We start from the raw sequence: 19,872 nt of genomic DNA, 5'->3' as shown, positions 1-19,872 counted from the left end.
GGCAGGGACTCCAACAGAGCACTTATTAAACTCTGGATCTTAGGACACTAATGCTGGGGTATTTTTCAACAATGGGTTCTATGAGGAAATATGTGTGGGATATTCTAAATTAATGGAATTTAGCTAGTTTATTAACTGCAGTTTCAGAGCCTTTATGATGCATTGTTAGTGTCCCAATTTATTGGGCTTAAAAACCCTTTTTTCCTGGCGGGCACCTTTTGGACTTGGCACTCTACAATATACACTAACTGAAAACTTATGAATGAATAGAGCCTACTCTAGGGATTTCTAGGAAACCTTCTTTGTTCAGTATTATGGAATTATGAGCTGCTCAAAAGACGTTTTGCGTGTGCTTTTCTGCAACAAAAAGTTATTAAGCACACTACTTGTCCTTTCATTGCCAGCAATTTTTACAATACCATTTCATTTTGGTGTAAGGAACTTATTAACATGGGAATTTTTATCTATTACTTTCATTTTTGCTGTAATTATTAAAAAATGTAATCCACTCAACTCTACCATACCGTACTGAGTGATTTTTCTAAAGGCTTTTTCGGTATGAATAGCCGCTTTGTCTCTAAGCTAAATGGTGTAGGTCCCCATGTTTTTGACTAACGTAGTTCTCTTTTGAATAGATATTTTGTCTCCTTTTCATTTGCCAGCCTACTCTCTAATTATTTAATAATATTTTGACGACTGCTCTCCTTTTCATTGTGGTAAGTGGAGACTTGGTAATGTTATATTTCAGGCCACGGCAACTCAGACGCAGTAATTGGAAGCCAGTTGCTTATTCAGACTCTAGGGGTGTAAGGGGGACTCATGACAGTTTTGTATTGTGGGAACAGGCCCAGTGGGAGTTCTGGGAAAAGGAAGCAAGAAGAGATGGGCACTGTAGGAAGGCTTTATTGGAGGGGTGGACTGCACACTAGAGGAATAATGTGGCTGATACACAGGAAATGACTGACATTTTTCCCTAAAAGGTTCTTTGCATTGTGGTTATGGTTTGCTTTAAGGCCTCCTTTTCACTATGAACTTGACATTTTTGGAAAGATCAAGCAACAATAGTAGCACATTGATTTTTTTTTCTGCACAGTGTCTTGAAGCGTTTACCCTGCAAAATCTTATTTATAGGTTTTAAATGACTTTATTCTTTAATTTTTTTTCTGAGTAGTTGGCAGTTACAACTGAGTGACAACAGAATGAGTAGGGTATTCCTAAGAAAAAAAATAGTTGTCTGAACATTAGTGCCTATGAACTCAGTGTTCTGTGGAGGTTAGGGCAGTAATTCTCAAAGTGTGATTCTCAGACCCTCAGCATCAGCATCCCTTGGGAAGTTGTTAGAAATGGACATTCTCTACCCCACCCCAGACCTACTGAATCAGCAAATCTGAGGGTCAGGCTTGGAGATGTTTGTTTGTTTGTTGGTTGGTTGGTTATTTGGTTGTTGTTTTTTTCACAAGCCCCCTTCAGCTGATTCTATTGTGGACTCAAATTTGAAAACCACTTCCTTGGGTTATTTAAAAGCCTTCAGAGGTGTCCATGAATGCCCTGTATATGTGTGTATATGCATCTTTGGGAGGAAGCAGAACCAATTGTCACTGGGATCTCAGAATGACACTGACCCCAATGATGCAGAAACTACTATTGAAATATCAGGATCCAGACTCTGTGTTTCCAGTCACAGCTCTGACCTAATTTCTCCATTTTTTCCACCTAGGGATCTACAATTCGGTCTCAAGGGAGAGTTACCTGCTTTCTTGTTTCTGAGCGCTTCTTGGTAATGAATTCCATGTAGTTGTCAGCCTCCCGCCTCCTTGAAGCACAGTGTGAGCAAGTATTTCATTAGAGAGATGTCTGGCTTGGGTGTCTTAGAACCAAAACCCTGTCTCTGCAGCAACTCAAAGATCAGCATCTACAACATCTTTGAAATGAATATTGATTTGTTTGTTTTAGTTGAGATTACTCATGTTGCTCTGAAATATTTACCTGTGGGTTTATGAGTAGGGGATTTTAACCTGCTGTACTCAGACCAAACAAAGCACTCTGAGCATAAAGTCATTGTTCACTTGTTCAGCGAGCATTTATTGAGAGGTTCTGGTCTGTGCTCGTCGATGTGGGAGCCTAAGGCACACAGAGAAGAATATCCTTCCAGTCTAGAATGGGGTGAGAGGAGGTAGGGCAGGTGGAGCTGTAGAGTAGCTAGGTACATAAATAAATAAAACTAAAAGACTTTAAGAAAAAAGTGACTAACTCCTCTTGGGGTTGGGGCCTGTGGGGATGGCAATGTGTCTGAGACTCTTTCACAGAAAATATACTTTCACTGAGTCTATTGGATGAGAAGAAAAGCAGGCATTAAAGTAAGCATTTCAGGCAGGAATAGCACTCAGATTGAACAGAGTCAGGAAGGAAATCAGAATGTGCCCCAGGGATGGCGAGACTTCAGTGGAGATGAAGTTCCTGATATGCTAGTACATGGTGTGTTGTGGGTGGGGAGCGACAAAAAAGAACCCTGAATATGGAAATAGAGACCAGGTTATAAAGATTCCTATATTCTAGGATGAGTTGAAAGTTGTGAATCCTATTTCATAATATTAGTGTTTCTCAATGTTGTTGAAACATTTATTTTGTTGTGAAAACATGTTGGTACTTTTACATATATATATATATGTGTGTGTGTGTGTGTGTGTGTGTGTGTGTGTGTAGCTATTTTTAGTATAAAATATAGCTCTATAGATATAGTAGTGTTTCTGACAAAATTTCCTACCCTCTGCTTGTATTGATGTGATTTTCTATATACCTGTGCAAATTTGTTCTCTGATTCCTTTTGCTTGAAATGCCTTTCCTAAAAAATTAAAAGGGAAGCCATTAAAATTAGCCAGATATTGACTGTGATCATCATTAAGAAACTAGTATGTGCTAACAATTTGTCCTATAGTTCTCATAACAGCTATTTGTTATGATCCCCCATTTTATAGATGCATAAACTTGAAAAACAGTACAGTCTGAATTTTCTTTTGCCACCCAGCTGAGAAATTGTGATATGACTTACTAAAGCCATTAGTGGGGACACATATAAGTAAAATATGGGTTCCAATATAAGTTTCTGCCAATCCCTAGATACATGACCTTGTAGCAACTCAGACTAGGCCATTTCCTGCTAAAAAATCTTTGAGGTAATGAGGTTCCCATTAAGATTTATTTGTAGCTCCTCGGTCTTCTCTGTAGGGACTGCCCTTCTTGGCTGTGGTAGTCCCAATTATTGTTCTTGATCAATGCCATAACTCTCCTTACCCGGGGATAGTTTCTGGAAGAGGTTTGTCACTTCCTGGAAGTCAGGGGCCAAAATGAAGTGGTGAAAAGAAACAATAAATAATAGCCATGGAAGGTCTTTGAATTCTTGGGGATTGTAATGTGACCCTCTTGTTATTTTCATTGAGACATGATTTTAGAATTGCACCTCTAACAGTGTTTTTCCACCTTCGCTTTCTGCATAGGTTGCAGGGTGTTTCTGGTAGTAAATGAAATTCCTTGGTGACCTCTGTGTGCCTAAAACCTTTCCTCGGTGTGGGAGAGAGAAGAAATTATTTCTCATCTGACAACTTGCTTGAGAGAATGATTTGTCAAAACAGAGTTAGTTCTGCCCTGGCTGGTTTGGCTCAGTGGATTGAGCATCGGCCTGTGGACTGAAGGGTTTGATTCCGGTCAAAGGCACATGCCCGGGTTGTGAGCTCAATCCCCAGTAGGGGGCATGTAGGAGGCATCCGATCAGTGATTCTCTCTCATCATTGATGTTTCTATCTCTCTCCATCTCTCCCTTCTTCTCTGAAATAAATAAAAATGTATTTTAAAAAAACACCAGAGTTAGTTCTGGTTTCCCCCTGGCTGGACTCCCCATGCATATTTGTCACTAAGGATTCCGCTAACCACACTGCAGTGCAGACCAGGAAACCATGCCGGGCTTTCTCTCTTTGGCACTTTGGCACCTGCTGGCAAATACTCGCTAAGAGAGACTGGGGATGTTTCCATAAATATGGAATGTCCGAGAAGGCTATTTAATTCTCAGAAAGCTCTTTGTTATCCTGAAGCTGGATTCTGCCATTCACCTCTACCCTGCTCTTCATCTGTCACCACTCATGTTCTAGCTCAGTCCTGCAAAGGTGGGAAGTACTCGTGTAAAGAAAACACTGAGGATCCAAAGGACAGGGTTCCTTCTTAAATCACAGCTCAACCAGATTCAAATTCAATACATGTTTCCCCATTTCTTAGTAGGTGAAATACACTGTAAGAGGAATGGTGAGCCCTAGCTGGTTTGACTCAGTGGCCAGAGCATCACCCTGATGACAGACAGGTCCTGGGTTTGATTCCAGTCAAGGGCATGTACCTTGGCTGTAGGCTTGATCACCAGTCCTGGTTGGTGGCATGTGTAGGAGGCAACCTATTGATGTCTCTCTCACATTGATGTTTCTCTCTGTCTCTATCCCTCCCTTCCACTCTCTCTCTCTTAAAAAAAAGTGTGGTGGAGGACACAAAGATAAATAAACCAGAATATTACTTTTGAATGAATAAGAAAAATAGAAAAGTATGTTCACAGCTAAGTACACAAGGCAACATAAAGGTATATAATAACAAAATAAAAGTAGGAGGTATAATTCTTTTCAGTTGAGGGTGACATTTTGTTAAAGAGATTAACAACACAGTGAATATAACAACAGAATGCATATGGCCCAGGGTTAGGCATTGATTAGTTTATAAAAACATATCTGTTCTACTTCTCTGTGATACAGATGCAGTAATAATATTACCCCCCTCCCACCTATCAGCAGCTATAAAAATGAATAAATCTAAAATCATTGGCATCAATACTGTAGCCTCTATGCAGTAAAATTCTCTTTGGATACCAAGTATTTCTATATTTATAGATTTTTTAAAATTTATTCTCTCCTTGGTCAGAATTGAATTGCTTTTAAACAATTTTTTATCACTTAAGCATGATTTGTTCATGGCAGAAAGTAGACTAACGGTTAATTCAGAAGGCTGCTCTGCTTTTATTTTACTCTCATTTTCCTGCCTAGAAGAAACCTTTTTCTCCATCTGCAGTAAAACACCTAAATGTGTACAGCCTACAAGTAAAATGTAGTCAGTGACCAAGGCAAGTTCATGGAGGGTCAGCAAACTATATTCTTTCAATATGAGTCACATAATATGAGCCCAGGTCTACTGACTGAGGCTCATGAGAGAGGTGGAGTATCAGCATTCTTGGGTTAGGCTATCCAAAGTACTGATCAAATCCTTGGAAATTTGTGTGGGAATTCAGAATTCAAGTGGCAATCCCCAGTTAGCAGGCAGCGGTGGGGTTGGCTGCATACACAGAGCTCAGGGCTAATGGTGCAGATTTGAAGATATCCTGAAGAGATGCGACCTTGGCATTCATGAGATGAGTGATTTCTATGAGAGGGAAAGTATACAGACCATACAAACAAGAACAGCAGCTAATCAGTTTTGAGCCATTATTGTAAGATACGCATGTACTTCCTGAAATTACCAGATTATCTCAGGGGGGATTTTTATCAACATTTTTCAGATGATAGGACCAGTGCTTAGAGATATTAGGCAAGTTTTCCATGGTCATACAAACAATAAGTTGCAGGGATAGGACTGATGCAGTTGACTCATTTGTCCCCTTTGTCTGATTTTAGCTGTGAAAGTCATCTATCTCAGGGACACCCCCCCCCACAGTCCCAGGAAAACTGGAACAACAGGTCACATTAACTGGCACCCATAGCTGCTGGGTTCCAAACCCTAAGTTTTGAATTGGTATGTAATACTGCTTCCACTGAGGAGAAATGAACCCAGAACCAGAGATGGAACCTTAGGAAATGTTACTAACCTAAAAAATGGGAGAAGACTATCTGGTCCATACTTAAAGGATCATGTCTGTATTATTTGCCCATTTTATCCCCAGTCCATAGCACAATGTCTAAGACAGAGTAGATGTTCAATAAATATATGTGTAATTAGTTAATTGACTGGTGATTGGTTACTAGTGACTGGATGAATGAAGAAATAAGAGGATAAATAGGGCAGTATTATATCCTGGAAGGGTCAAGAAGCCAGCTCTTAGACTGAAAAATAATAACAATATCTGTTAAGTGATGGGTGCTGACTGTGCAAACTAATGGTCATGAGAACCTTCAATATTTGGGCTTTGAAGAGAGGGTCACAAACACTTAGGAGAGGATAGGTGCATCCATGTGGGTAGCTGCTAGTTGTAAACACTGGAAATAAGACCTGCATCTAGGGAGTGGATCAGGTAAGAGTGAGCCCAAGCCTGGCCAGTGTGGCTCAGTAGTTGAACATCGACCTATGAACCAGGTTGTCATGGTTCGATTCCCGATCAGGGCACATGCCTGGGTTTCGAGCTCCATCCTCAATGGGGGTGGGGGGCGGGCATGCAGGAGGCAGTTGATCAATGATTCTCATTGTTGTTGATGTTTCTCTCTCTCCCTTTCCCTGCCTCTCTGAAATCAACAAAAATATATATTTAAAAAAAGAGTGAGCCTAAGCAAGGTGCTTTCTTTTTTCTTTGCCCAAGAAAGTCTACTTAGTTAAAGGAAAAGGGTATGACTCACGAGAATAACAAAATCACACACTGGGCAATAAGAGGAAGGCCACAGGACAGGGTTCCTTCCTACTCCAGAGAGACAAGAGGCAGTAACTGTAGAGTCAACACTGGAGGGGCATTGGACCTTCCTCCTGAGAGATACATAATAGCATCTCAAGTAGATGAAGCTGTAGTTCACTAATCTTTCAGGCTTCGCCTTTTCAGGCAGAACTCCTCAGTGTCATTAAAGCAAGATGAGTTTGAGCCCCTCACTTTGCTGGTAAGTCTCTTCTGATGTATCCAAAGTGTGTCAGCCCACTCCTAATAGTCTGTTCTCTAAAAGGCTCTCTAAAAGGCTCGTAAGACATTCAAGTGGGGTAAGACTAGCACACATAGAGCTCAGCTATTACCTCTCTTGTTCTGACCTGAAACATACTCTGCAGCTTGAAATTTCATTAGCCTTGCATTTTGCAAGCCCCGTCAGACCTCAGATTTCTCTACTGTTTCTTTCACTTCACTTTGCTCATGTGCAGCCTGTATATATTTTTTTCTGTAATTTTCTCTCTGCCAGTAAAGGAAACAATACTGGTTCTGCTTTAACTGTGGGAGAGGCCTCTGTGCTCTGTCTTATTTATCATTTCTAAGCCCCCCAGCTCTGTGCTCATTTCTAAGCTTTTAATGTCTGATAATGCTTTCCAAGTCAGAACACACAGCTGTATAGTCAAACCCCAAGTTCAATTTTGTTTTCTGACACATCACCTGTTTTGAGTTTGAAAGTAAAACTAGATTGTTGTGAAAAGTACTCAAGAGAAAGAAAAGGGGGTAATAAAAAAGTTCTCTCCTTTGACCTAACCGCTAACAAACCACTTGGAGGACAAATGTTTCTCTGGATCTCTGAAATGAACTCGTAGAAGTTTCAGCTCCTGAGGCAGGTACCATTACAGTTGTTATGTTATTCAAACTTCTGCAAAGCCACTTTTTTTTCTAGAAGGGTGGGAAGATTGTTTGGGGCTAGGCTGGGCTTGGTTTACTTGCTGCTGGTATAAATAGCTCTGAATTGTATTTTCTTACATGCTCAAGTAATCTAAGAACCTCAAATTAAAGAACAAAGCAGATCGACTAGTCTTAGGCACAAGCAGACTTTTTTAAAAGCAAAATTGAGTACAATGATAGCTTTCAGAAATTGTGAAAATGTCAATGCAAGAAAATTAACTCTAATGTAAGCTTAGCAGTGGAATTTTATTGAAAAAAACTTTATCTGAGCATGGACCATTTAAATAGTGAATGTACAAAGTGAGAAACAAGAAAATTACAGAAAGCCATGACTTACAATAAGAAAAAAAAAACAAGTATACTTTAATGATTATAGATTTGAGTGTGGAATATCTTGCCTGATTTTTGTTTCATCACCCCTTTGTCATTGGTCTGATGATGTGGGTAAATATCATGGGTGAATGTCTTTGTGTTTGCTCAGCAGAGAACAGTTGCTATATGTAAATAGGGTGCCTCCTCCATTTGGATGCCTTGGGACATGTATAATAGATTAAGTTAGTTTTGTGCAGAGCAAACAGGTCTGTATTACCAAGAATATGAATAATGTCAGTTTCCATAATTGCTAACATCTGGCTTTCCATAAATCTGTTAAATTGCATGGAAGCAGAATGAGATTTCTGTGTCATAAGTACAGCAATTACATGGAGCTCTGTAGGCAATGTGGTCTTATATTCAAGTCTGAAATCCTTTGATTCTGGAACGACAAAGGCAAATCCAGGTTTTGCACTTCGTTTTTAGTGCTCACACTAGGTGTGTTCATTTTTATGCTCAGGTGTCTTAATTTATGAGAGGAAAACATTGCCAATATGTGTGCAACTTTGTGATGCAAAATGTTGAGAAAGCATACTATAGTTGGGCATTAAATGCCACTTTGGAGATTTTAGAGGAGACCATAAATTAAATATCCTTCTGTAGCCACTGTTTGCGGATCTGTTGAAATTACTCTCCCAGACAATTTATTTAGTGATTTGTTAATGGGCCTTCCTCTGTATTTATATTCAAACATTTGACAAGAAACTGGGATGGGAGGGAGGAGGGTAACTTGCCTTGCTATTTGAGTGTGGTTCCTATTTTGCTGTGTTTATCATACTTTGAACCAAACCCAAGGACTTTTCCACACAAAAACTTCACAATTAAATGTATTCCCTAAAGAAGAGGGTTGTGGTTATGTCTTAGGCTTAGTGAACAACCCAGAGGATGAATTTTGGCAAAGTAGGCTCTATAATAGTGTCAGTCTGTAAATTTCCTGAATTTAAGTAATTTAAATAAATACATCAGACATCCTCAGTGTATTACATTGTAGTTGGCACTGAGGAGAGAAAAACGAAAATATTTAGTCTCTGCACTCAATGAGCTTACTAGTTATCTAGGGAGGTGGGTATATTAAACATGTAACTCCTGAGAGATGAATGCAGGAACAGCATGGTATATGAAGTACAGAGAAAGCAAAATGTGAATAGTGACTGTCTTGCAGAATGAGGGGTGGTGATATCTGATCACAATTTTGATGAATACATGGTAGTTAAGATAGCACAGGAAAGGAAGTGCTTACCTTTTCAATGAATTAACTTATACTCCACCCCATTGCAAATGGACTGAGAAAAAGTAGAGTGAGGAAAGGGGGGAGTACTCAAATAAGGAAAGGCATGTTCTAAGTCACAGACTGAGGAAACAGCATGGTCTGTGTATCACCTACAGCTTTCGAGTGGAAAGGGAGAAAGGCAGAAGGTAACTATTAAAGTGTAAGATTGGGGCTTATAGGATTTGCTAGGAGTTTGAACCTTTTATTCTAAGCACCAGAGAACCACTGAGAGGTGTTCAGCAAAGGAGTGACATGGACACATTTGCTTTTAGAACAAACACCACTCCCATGTGGAAAGTGTTTAGAGCAATGATCCTCATCTGGCTGAACAGAGCCAAGATGTCTGCATGCTACTTTATACCAATTAAATCATTCTGTAGTAGTGGGAACTGTCCACCAGTACTTTTTCAAGGTTCCCTAAATTCTTTTGATTGGGCCCACAATTGAAACTCCAAGAATAAGAGTGAGAAGTGACTAAAGTCAGGGAGACCAGAAAGGAGGCTAATGAAATAGTCCCAGTGATAAGAATGTTGATCTGAGCAAACACAGAGTTTGAGAAAATCTGAATTTTATTTGTTATGATTATGTATGTAATGAGCCATTGGTCTAGCTATCAATTTACTCTCTATCTATATTTCCTAAACATATAAACCCAACTATAAATGTGGTGAGAGAAGTATAAGATTGAATAATTTAATTGTTTCTTTCAGCAAAAACTGGGGAGTCAGAATAATGCAAATGGGTCACTTTAGTATTATCCCACTTAATGCCATTACAGTGGGAATTCAGATGTGAATGGTTAATATGAATTTGCTTCATATTGTGAGATACTTAGCCGAGGAGGTGGGGCTTGAACTTTGTCTAAAATATTTATATTCAATAAATCAAATCCAAATATTTAGTCAGACTTTATTATGTTATCTACATTTTTATTTTCAAACAACCTTAGATTAAGTGGCTATGGTTTTATACAAGAGATAAATGGGGGTCAAAGAGGCTCGATAATATGATCAAGAACACATAGTGTGATATGTCAAATGACTTATACATAGTATGCACTCAATTAAATGAAAGATCTTGCTTTCAAATATGACTCCCACACTTTTAGTTAGGAGGATTTGGAGTAGTGGAAGATGAGAGAGATTTTAGGCAGGAACATCATCTAGTAAAATGCTTTGGCAATGACATGGGCATGACCAGGAACAATGAGGAGCAATTGCGGTCTGATTATAGTTAACCTGGAATCTAGGCATCTTAATTTGGGATTATCTCCACAGTTTTCAAAGAAGAAATCATTATTCATCAACTAAATGTCTTGACTGAGGCTGCAGTTGGTGGGACAAAATAAAAAACTAAACCTCAGAATGAATTAGCTTCTAGAAATATTATTGGAATTCCTTAACATCTTCTACTTTGTACCTGTGCTATGAAGCCAAGTATTATACCAATACAGTGCCTGCCTTCAGGCAGAAAAGATAGGTCATGTCTCTCATTTTTAAGTTACAGTAGTTTCAAAATTCTAGCAAACTGACTAATTGTATCATTCTCAAAATTTTAACTAAAAATACTGAAGAAGATTCACATAAGATCTTATCCTTGAAAATGAGTTGCAATGTCCAGAGGGTAAATCATTGAAAGTAGACAAACCAGAAAATATTATAGTACACTGAAAGGTGGCACAGACTTTTGGATCTTGAGTTGACATAGTATAGTGGGAAGAACTCTAGTGCACCTATCAGAAGCTCCAGGACACAATCCTTGCTCTGACGTGTACTAGCTGTGTGACCAGTTAGCCATCTCTGCACTTTAGTTTCTTCTTTTGTATCATGTGAATAACTCTTTCATCTTGCAATTAATTATATGGCATAATTCATGAGAAAAATGTTTTTAAATACTTTGAAGCAATATATAAAAAGTGGTAGCAGTTAAATTTATTTGATGCTTTGAGCATTCTGTTGCTTTGAGCACTTTAGGGGGAAATGCCAACTGTTAGGTCTGATCAGATAATTGAATTGATACCCTCTCCCCTGGGAACTGACCTTTAGGCCACTTCACAAGGGGTATTCCACTTGCTTAGACCACATTCCACTTGCTAAGACCGTAATCTCTCGCCTCTGGAGTTTCCAGAATCTGGACTTGCACAGAGAATTCTCTGGCCAGAAAAAGCCCGCCTAGAGAACTTTTAAAACCTCTGACTTCCCATCTTTGGGGGTTGGTGCTATTTTGGTGCTCAGCCCATCTGCTATCCAGATGACCTAATACATTTATAATCCCTTACCACTTTGGCTTTGAGTGTCCCTCCTTTGGTGACCCTAACACCAATGACAATTTTTTTTTAATTTAGCCCATAATCAAGTGCTTGCAACCTTATACATATTTAATATGAAATTTTGGATGTAGAATAAATTAATTTACATTGTTCTTATTCTAACTTGTGTTTCTCCTTATCGTCTCATGAGGACAATGTCTCATATGCAAAGAATCTTATGCATAGCAAATGTTTGGCAACAATTTGTTGGAATCGATGTTGTCATTTGAAGGATAATTGAAGGGCATGACAGTAGACTGATCAGTGGAGTAGAATACTCTGATAGACAAATGACCAATGTCTTCAAATAGCATAAATAATGTCATACATAAGAAAAAGAAAAAGACTTTCCTTGGATGGTCTCAGAACTAGTACCAGAACTTAATATATTTCATTTCAACTTAAGGAAGACATTTGTAAGAGTAATTCAGTGATGGAATTGGTTACCTTGTGAGGTAATAGATTGCCCGCTGGGGCTGAACAACTCCCTGGATTATTGTTAAGGTCACCTGAGCTTTGAATGTGGGGAGGGCTGACTGGATTTATGTTTTCTTTCCATACCTGGATATCAATGAAAAAAAAAGCAAAATAAATGTGTGTCTTTCATCACCATCCCCACAATTCCCTACGGTAGCTCTGAGATGTTTTCTCATTTAGTAACATGCTGCTGGCCATTAGGATGGTGAGGCTTGATTAGGAAAGCTCCTCCCAAGAACTGTTCCCTCTTCTTTCATCCTTGGCCCCAGGATCTGCTTGAAGTCTACTGGTTCAGGGTTTCCCTAATTACCCACTTGTTCCTACTCAGGTGTAATCAATCTATTCACACCTTCGCTAAAAGACCCAGTTCTCCATAGGGTGCATCTACACTGTTAAGGATGGTATAGTTCTTGAGACTATTCTAAAGTTAATACAGAGCTACTACCAGATAATTTAGTAATTGGAGTGCAATAGTTGCGAGTTTAAATCTCAGACCTGCCACTTATTAGCTAAATGACAGTGGGCATGATAATTAACTTCGGTGATGAACCTCAGCTCCATTATTTGCAAAATAGAGATAAGAACAGATCCTCCACCACAAAGCTGCCTGGCAGCGTAAATGAGATTATGCATGTGAGCAGCCTGGCACAGTACCTGGCACAAGGTCAATACTCAGTAATGTTAATTGATGTTATTGTGAGTGATTAGTATTTTCTAATAATTGGCTGGATTCAAAAGCTCTATGCTTTCTTTATTGCAGACATTGATGAATGTGCCTTACGAACCCATACCTGCTGGAACGATTCTGCCTGTATCAACCTGGCAGGGGGCTTCGACTGCCTCTGTCCCTCTGGGCCCTCCTGCTCCGGTGACTGCACCCACGGAGGAGGAGTGAAGCGCAACGGGCAGGTGTGGACCCTGAAAGAAGATAGGTGTTCTGTCTGCTCCTGCAAGGTAAGATTGATGTATGCTGCAGAACTTGTGATGGTACTTTTTTCTCTTCCTCCCCACCGCTTCCTCCAGCCTCTTGACCCATGGGCATCCTGTGGTTCCTGAAAAGACTTCTCCTGTTCTAATTCACCCAACAGCTGATGATGATGCTGGGTGGCAGGCATACCTGCTCTTAAGGAAAAGTGAGGTGTGAGCTTGAGAAGGGGCTGCAGGGCCGGGATGACAGTTAATCCTCCGACTGAGGGCCTGCAGTGCCTCTCAGGTTGGTCGGCTGAGAGCTTTAATGAGCCCTCATCCCACACTTATACAAACTTGATAATTAGAATTAGTCTTTGCCTGAAATGATCACCCGTATGAACTTGCTCCCTTCTGTGGTGACATTATCCAGAAAAGCAAGGCTCAGAGACGTGCCTCCAGTGATCAGAGACAGGCCCGACCTCCATGCTGAACAAATGATAATGATAATATGGAGGCCTCCTCTTAAATGATACATTCTTTGTTGTTCTCAGCGCCAGGCTGCTCCTTACATTAAGTTGTTCGGAAGTGACTTTAATGCTTATAGAAATAAAATTCTGTCATCGACTGGTTTTGCTTTATGCTTTTGCAAAATGGGCCTATCAAGTGTTTGATTTCCTTGTGCGTTATTTCAGTTTTTGTTGATCTTGCCAATTCAGTTTCCTTTGCTGTAGCTCTTGCATTGTATAGTTATGTCTTTTGGGATGAGGCTGTTTAATCTTGGGCTTTATGGGCATGGGAACCACGAGAAATTACTTGCTGAGTAGCCTCAGAGAGCTGGTCTCCTGAGAAATTCCAACTGCTCCCTAGAAATAGTTTAAAAAGACCTTGAAAAGCTGTAATTCTTTTACATGCCTTCTAATCGGTCATACCTCCAAGAGACCTGGGACACCTACTTAGGAGAGCTATACCTATTACCAAGTCTTTAGGGCGTTACCCATAACACCCATTTTTCCCCTTATTAACAAACCTAGTTTAGTACATTCAAACTTAGGTCTACTGCCCCCACCTATGGAGCACCTCCCATATTCCAAGCAATCTGTAATTTAAAAACAGTATCACGTTTAATATAGCTCAACTTTGAAAGATGAGGAAACTGAGTTTCTAAGTCACCGGGCAAATAATGTGTCCTGAATATCACAAGATATAAATGTTTAAGCTGGGACTTGAATTCCACTTGCTTGCCCCCAATTTCATAGTTTTCTCATCTTGCCGTATGTCCTATAACACTCTACAGATGATATGGTGATGTAATTGGCATATGTGAAACCTATTAAGCAATCAGTCAATCCAACTTGCCTGAGCTCAAACTCCCAATTCAGTACTAAATTAATGAATGTGTGGGACATTCCATTAAGAAGTTTTCAAGTTATTAGGTACAAATATTAAACCATGTGGCACGGATTCAAAGGGAAAACATTTTTAAGAGAAGAGAAACTCATTGTGCATTAGATGAGTTGAGGAGGGCTTATGGAAGAGATTGGCACTTAGGTCTCCCTGCAAGCAAAATGTAGAAAATTTCCTATACTAGGTCTATTCTAGAAAATATTGTTTTTCTAAACTGTAGAGGATGATCACAACCTGACCCCATCTTTATTTGACGCCCTCTAGATCCCCAGGCCCTGGAATCGTCAAAACATTTTAGTTGAATCTTGATTAGGGTAAAACTAACATTTCTTTTTCAGTTTTTGTTTTATTTAAGCCCATGATAAAGCATGGGACTTATCAATCATTTAAAGTTTTCCAAAGCTTCATTAACTGTGCTAACAACCCAACCAGCCTAAGTTGATTTATTCTAATTTTCACTTGTAGAGTTCCTTTTAAGTCTTTAGAGAATTAGACTGAAGTTGCCACAGGAGATAAACAGTATTTTTAATCTTATTTTGTTAATATAATGCCAGCCCCATCGCCACTGTCTCCTTTATAAAGTACTAGGCAGATTTCTTTTCATACATATTTTTTCTTTGTAGTCGGATTTATTATTCATTAATAGTATATCTTTCAGGAGGTTGTGGAGGATAAAGAAAGTCTTATTTAATGAGCTGAATAAAGACCCTTAAATCAAATTCTATAAATAATCATCAAAAAAGAATTTATTTGTGACCCTTATTGTTTGTTTTCATTATTTATAGTTGAAGGTGTTCCATTATGATTTTTTAAATTTTTTTTCAATCACACTTTATATGCAATACTATATTAGATTCAAGTATATAACATAGTGATTAAACATTTATATAACTTATGAAGTGATTGCCCTGGTAAGTCTAGAACTCATCTGACACCATACATAGTGATTACACTATTATTGAGTACTAGAGGCCTGGTGCACGAATTCATGCATGGGTGGGGTCCCTCTGAGTGGCCTGCAGGGATCGGGCTGAAACCCACAGTCCAATACTGCCTGCAGCTCCTACCTGCCTCACCTGCTCATCCAGGCCCCACTGTGCCTGCTGTGGGCTCAAACCTGCTCAAGCCCAATCAGTCCCATCAATTAGGAGCGGCTCATGCTGCTGCATCAGCGCTTGCCAGCCCTATGTCTGGCACCTTTCCAAGGGGAGTGGCCTGCAGGATGGGCTGAAACTGGCTCTCCAACATCTCCTGAGGGGTCTCGGATTGTGAGAGGGCACAGGCCAGGCTGAGGGACCCCACTGGTGCACGATCGGGCTGGGAAGGGACTGCAGGAGGGCTCCAGAATGTGTCCAGTCCATCTCGCTCAGTCCCAATTGGCCAGACGCCAGCAGCAAGCTAACCTACTGGTCGGAGCATCTGCCCCTTGGTAGTTAGTGCACATCATAGCGAGTGGTTTCGTAGCCTTAGCATATCATTAGCATATCACGCTTTGATTGATTGGTTGTTCTGCCGTTTGGTCTATTTGCATATTACCCTTTTATTATATAGGATACTCCCTGTGCTATACTTTAAATCCCTGTGATTATCTTTATAACTGGCAATTTGTATTTCTTAATCCCTTCTCCTTTTTCATCTATCTTCCAAATTCCCTTCTATCAGACAACCATCTGTTTTGTTAGTTTATTTATATTGGTTTTTTTATTCCACAATAAGTAAAATAATATGTTATTTGTCTTTATCTGTCTGATTTAATAGCATAATACCCTCTAAATCCATCCATGTTGTTGCAAATGGCAAATATTGGCAAATATTTTTGTCCATTAAGTAGGTTGTTTGATGGAATCCTTAGCTGTGTAAAACTTTTTAGTTTCATATAGTCCTATTTGTTTATTTTCCTTTTGTTTCCCTTGCCCAAGGGAACATATCCAAAAAAATATTGCTAAGAGCAATGTCAAAGAGTGTACTGCCAATGTTCTCGTTTAGGAATTTTATGGTTTTGAGCCTTACATTTAAGTCTTTGGTCCACTTTGAGTTTATTCATGTATACGGTATAAGAAAGTGATCCAGTTTTATTATTTTGCATGTATTTGTCCATTTTCTCAACATCATTTATTGAAGAGATTGGCTTTACCCATTGTATATTCTTGTCTCCTTTTTCATAGATTTATTGATCATATAGGCATGGGTTTATTTTCTGCCTTCTCTATTCTGCATTGACCCGTGGGTCATTTTTTTTATGCCTTGCCTGTTCTGTTTTGACTACTACAGACTTGTGGTAGTTTGATATCCAATGGTGTGATACCTCCAACTTTGTCCTTTTTTCTGAAGATTGTTTTGAGTATTTAGTTTTTTTTATGGTTCCATATAATTTTTAGGATTATTCTACTTTTGTGAAAAATGGCATTAGTATTTTGACAGGGATTTTATTGAATCAGTATTGCTTTGGGAAGTATAGACATTTTAATTCTTCCTATCCATAAGCATAGTATACCCTTCCACTTATTTTATTCTTTTTCAATTTCTTTCTTCAGTGTCTTATAATTTTCTAAGTATAGGTCTTTTACCACCTTGGTTAAATTTATTCTTAGGTATTTTATTTCTCTTGATACAATTGTAAATTGGATTGTTTTCTTAAAGTCTTTTTCTGATAGTTGATTATTGGTGCATATAAATGCAACTGATTTCCAAATATTAATTTTGTGTCCTGCTATTTTACTGAATTCATTTATTCTGATATTTTTTGTGTGGATTCTTTGGGATTCTCTATAGATAGTATCATGTCATCTGCAAATAATGACAGTTTTACTTTTTCCTTTCCAATTCGAATGTCTTTTATTTTTTTTATTGTTGTCTGATTGCTATGGCTAGAACTTCAAATATCTTGTTAAATAAAAGATATCCCTTTTCTTGTTCCTAGCTTTAAAGAAAAAGCTTTTAGCTTTCCACTGTTGAATATGATGTTAGCTATGTGTTTGGCATTTATGGCCTTTATTACATTGAGTTATATTCTGTTTGTTCCCACTTTCCTGAGAGTTTTCATCATAAATCAGTATTGGATTTTGTCAAATGTTAAATTCTGCAGCTATGGATGTAATCATATGATATTTATCCTTCATTTTATTTATGTGTTGTATCATGTTAATCAATTTGTGGATATTGATCCTGGCTGACATCCCAGGAATAAGTCCTACTTGATCCTGGTATATGATCTTTTTCATGTATTGTCAAATTTGATTTGCTAATATTTTGTTGAGGATTTTTGCATCTATGTTCATCATGGACATTGTTCTAAAAATTTTTGTAGTTTGTGTGTGTGTGTGTGTGTGTGTGTGTGTGTTTTAATCTGTATAATGCTAGCTTTGTAAAATGAGCTTGGTAGTTTTCCTTCCATCTCAATTTTTTGGAATAGTTTGAGAAGAATAAGTATTAATTCTTCTTTAAATGTTTGGTAAAATTCACCTGTGAAGCCATGTGGTCCGGGTCTTTTATTTGTTAGGAGTTTTTTTTATTATGGATTTAATTTTATTAAAGTTATCATTCTCTTCAGATTTTTGTTCTTCCTGATTCATCTTTGAATGATTGGTATGTTTCTAGAAATTTATAAATTTTTCCAGGTTTTCCAATTTGTTGACATATACTAGTAATTGTTTGTATTTCCTCATAATTCATTGCATTTCTGTTGTGATAGCTGTCACTTATCTTTTATTTCTTATTTTACTTACTCTGGCACTCTTTTTTTCTTGATGAATCTGACTAAAGTTTTATCAATTTTATCTTTTCAAAGAACCAATTCTTGGTTTCATTAATATTTCTACTGTGGTTTTTTTGTTGTTGTTTATTTTGCCAATCTTTATTGCTTCCTTCCTTCTACTCACTTTGGGCTTTGTTTGTTCTTTTTTATTTTTGATAGTTCTTTAGATGTACATTAGAGATTTCTCTTGTTTCTTGAGATAGGCCTGTATTATTATAAATTTCCCTTTCTTCTGCTGTGTCCCATAGATTTGGGGTGGTTTTGTTTTCATTTTCATTCGTATCTAGATATCTTTTGATTTCTCCCTTGATCTCATTGTTTACCCATTCAACATTTAGTAGCATTTTATTTAGCCTCCACATATTTGTGTGTGTTTCAGCTTTCTTCCTAGAATTAATTTCTAATTTCATACCATTTTGATGAGAGAAGATGCTTGATAGGATTTCATTCTTCTTAAATTTATTGAGACTTGTTTTGTGGCCTAACATGTGGTCTTACCTAAAAAATGTTCTATGTGCGCTTAAAAATAATGTATTCTTTTGGGTAAAGTGGTGTAAAAATATCAATTATGTGCATAGGTTCTATTTGTGTCAATAAGGCTACTGCTTTCTTCTTGATTTTCTGTTTGGAGGATCTATCCATTGATAACTATGGTATGTTAAAGTTCCCTAATGTATCTTTCTATTACTGCCTATCTCTCCCTTTATGTCTGTCAATATATGCTTTATATATTCAGGTGCTCCTACATTGGGTGTGTAAATGTTTATGGGAGTTATATCCTTTTGTTGGCTTGAAACCTTTATCATTATGACATGCCGTTCTTTGTCTGTTACAGCCCCTTTTTAAAGTCTATTTTGTCCCATAAGTATTGCTACCCCAGCTTATTTTTTTTTTCATTTCTAGTTGCATAAAAGATTTTTTCCATCCTTTCACTTTCAGTCTGTGTGTTCCTTTTTATCTGAAGTGGGTCTCTCATAGGCAGTATATGTATTCTGCTGGAAGTAGTAGGTGTTGTTCTGTTCTATTCTAATTTGATAAGAAAAAAAATCTCCATTGCCCTAACCGGTTTGGCTCAGTGGATAGAGCATTGGCCTGCGGACTGAAGGGTCCCAGGTTCGATTCCGGTCAACGGCATGTACCTTGGTTGCAGGCACATCCCCAATAGGGGGTGTGCAGGAGGCAGCTGATCAATGTTTCTCTCTCATTGATGTTTCTAACTCTCTATCCCTCTCCCTTCCTCTCTGTAAAAAATCAATAAAATACATTTTAAAAAATCTCTAGTACTTAATCAGCCAAATTGACTATTTTGGAGGCTAAGAAATAAAATCAAGGTTGGGATATAAAATACTGGCTTTTTAATCGTATCAAATTCAAGTAAAACCAAATCACACAAGCCAACACAGGGTCAATGCTTACTAAAAAACAAACAAACAAACAAAAAACCAAATAAAACAGGGTCAACATTCTTTTCAAAGGCCACTTTCCCCTTGAGAGTCAACATACCAGCTTAGTGTTTCATGCTGATTGAAAAATAGTTCTTGAAATATGTCCAATGCTGAATGGAGTTCAAAGATAAAGGTAGGCTGACACAGTGGATTTGGGCTTTTGTTTAGATGCTTTGTGCTTCCTTGGCAGGGACAATGATTTTGTGCACCTTTTGGCCATGTAATTGATTAGGCACAGAATGATTGCTGTATTGTTTAGAACCCATGCTTCTCCAGCATTACCCATACCACAGAAACCCAGATTGAAAAATGGTCCTTCTCTGAGCTTGATTCTTAAAT

General features: G+C 38.3%; 1 protein-coding gene across 1 annotated transcript in view; it reads left to right on the top strand.

Moving 5' to 3' along the window:
* The window catches only part of NELL1 (neural EGFL like 1), a 672,205-nt gene that overhangs the window by 637,603 nt on the left and 14,730 nt on the right, over positions 1 to 19,872 (top strand). Inside the window, exon 17 of the mRNA XM_023758901.1 lies at positions 12,782 to 12,975. Coding sequence (XP_023614669.1) covers positions 12,782 to 12,975 — 194 coding nt within the window. The remainder of the gene's footprint in view (positions 1 to 12,781; positions 12,976 to 19,872) is intronic.

The sequence above is a fragment of the Myotis lucifugus genome, unplaced genomic scaffold (genome assembly GCF_000147115.1).
Source record: "Myotis lucifugus unplaced genomic scaffold, Myoluc2.0 scaffold_143, whole genome shotgun sequence".
In the NCBI taxonomy this organism is placed as follows: Eukaryota; Metazoa; Chordata; class Mammalia; order Chiroptera; family Vespertilionidae; genus Myotis; species Myotis lucifugus.
Note: the sequence above shows the minus strand (reverse complement) of the source record. Positions and strands in the feature narration are given on the sequence as shown.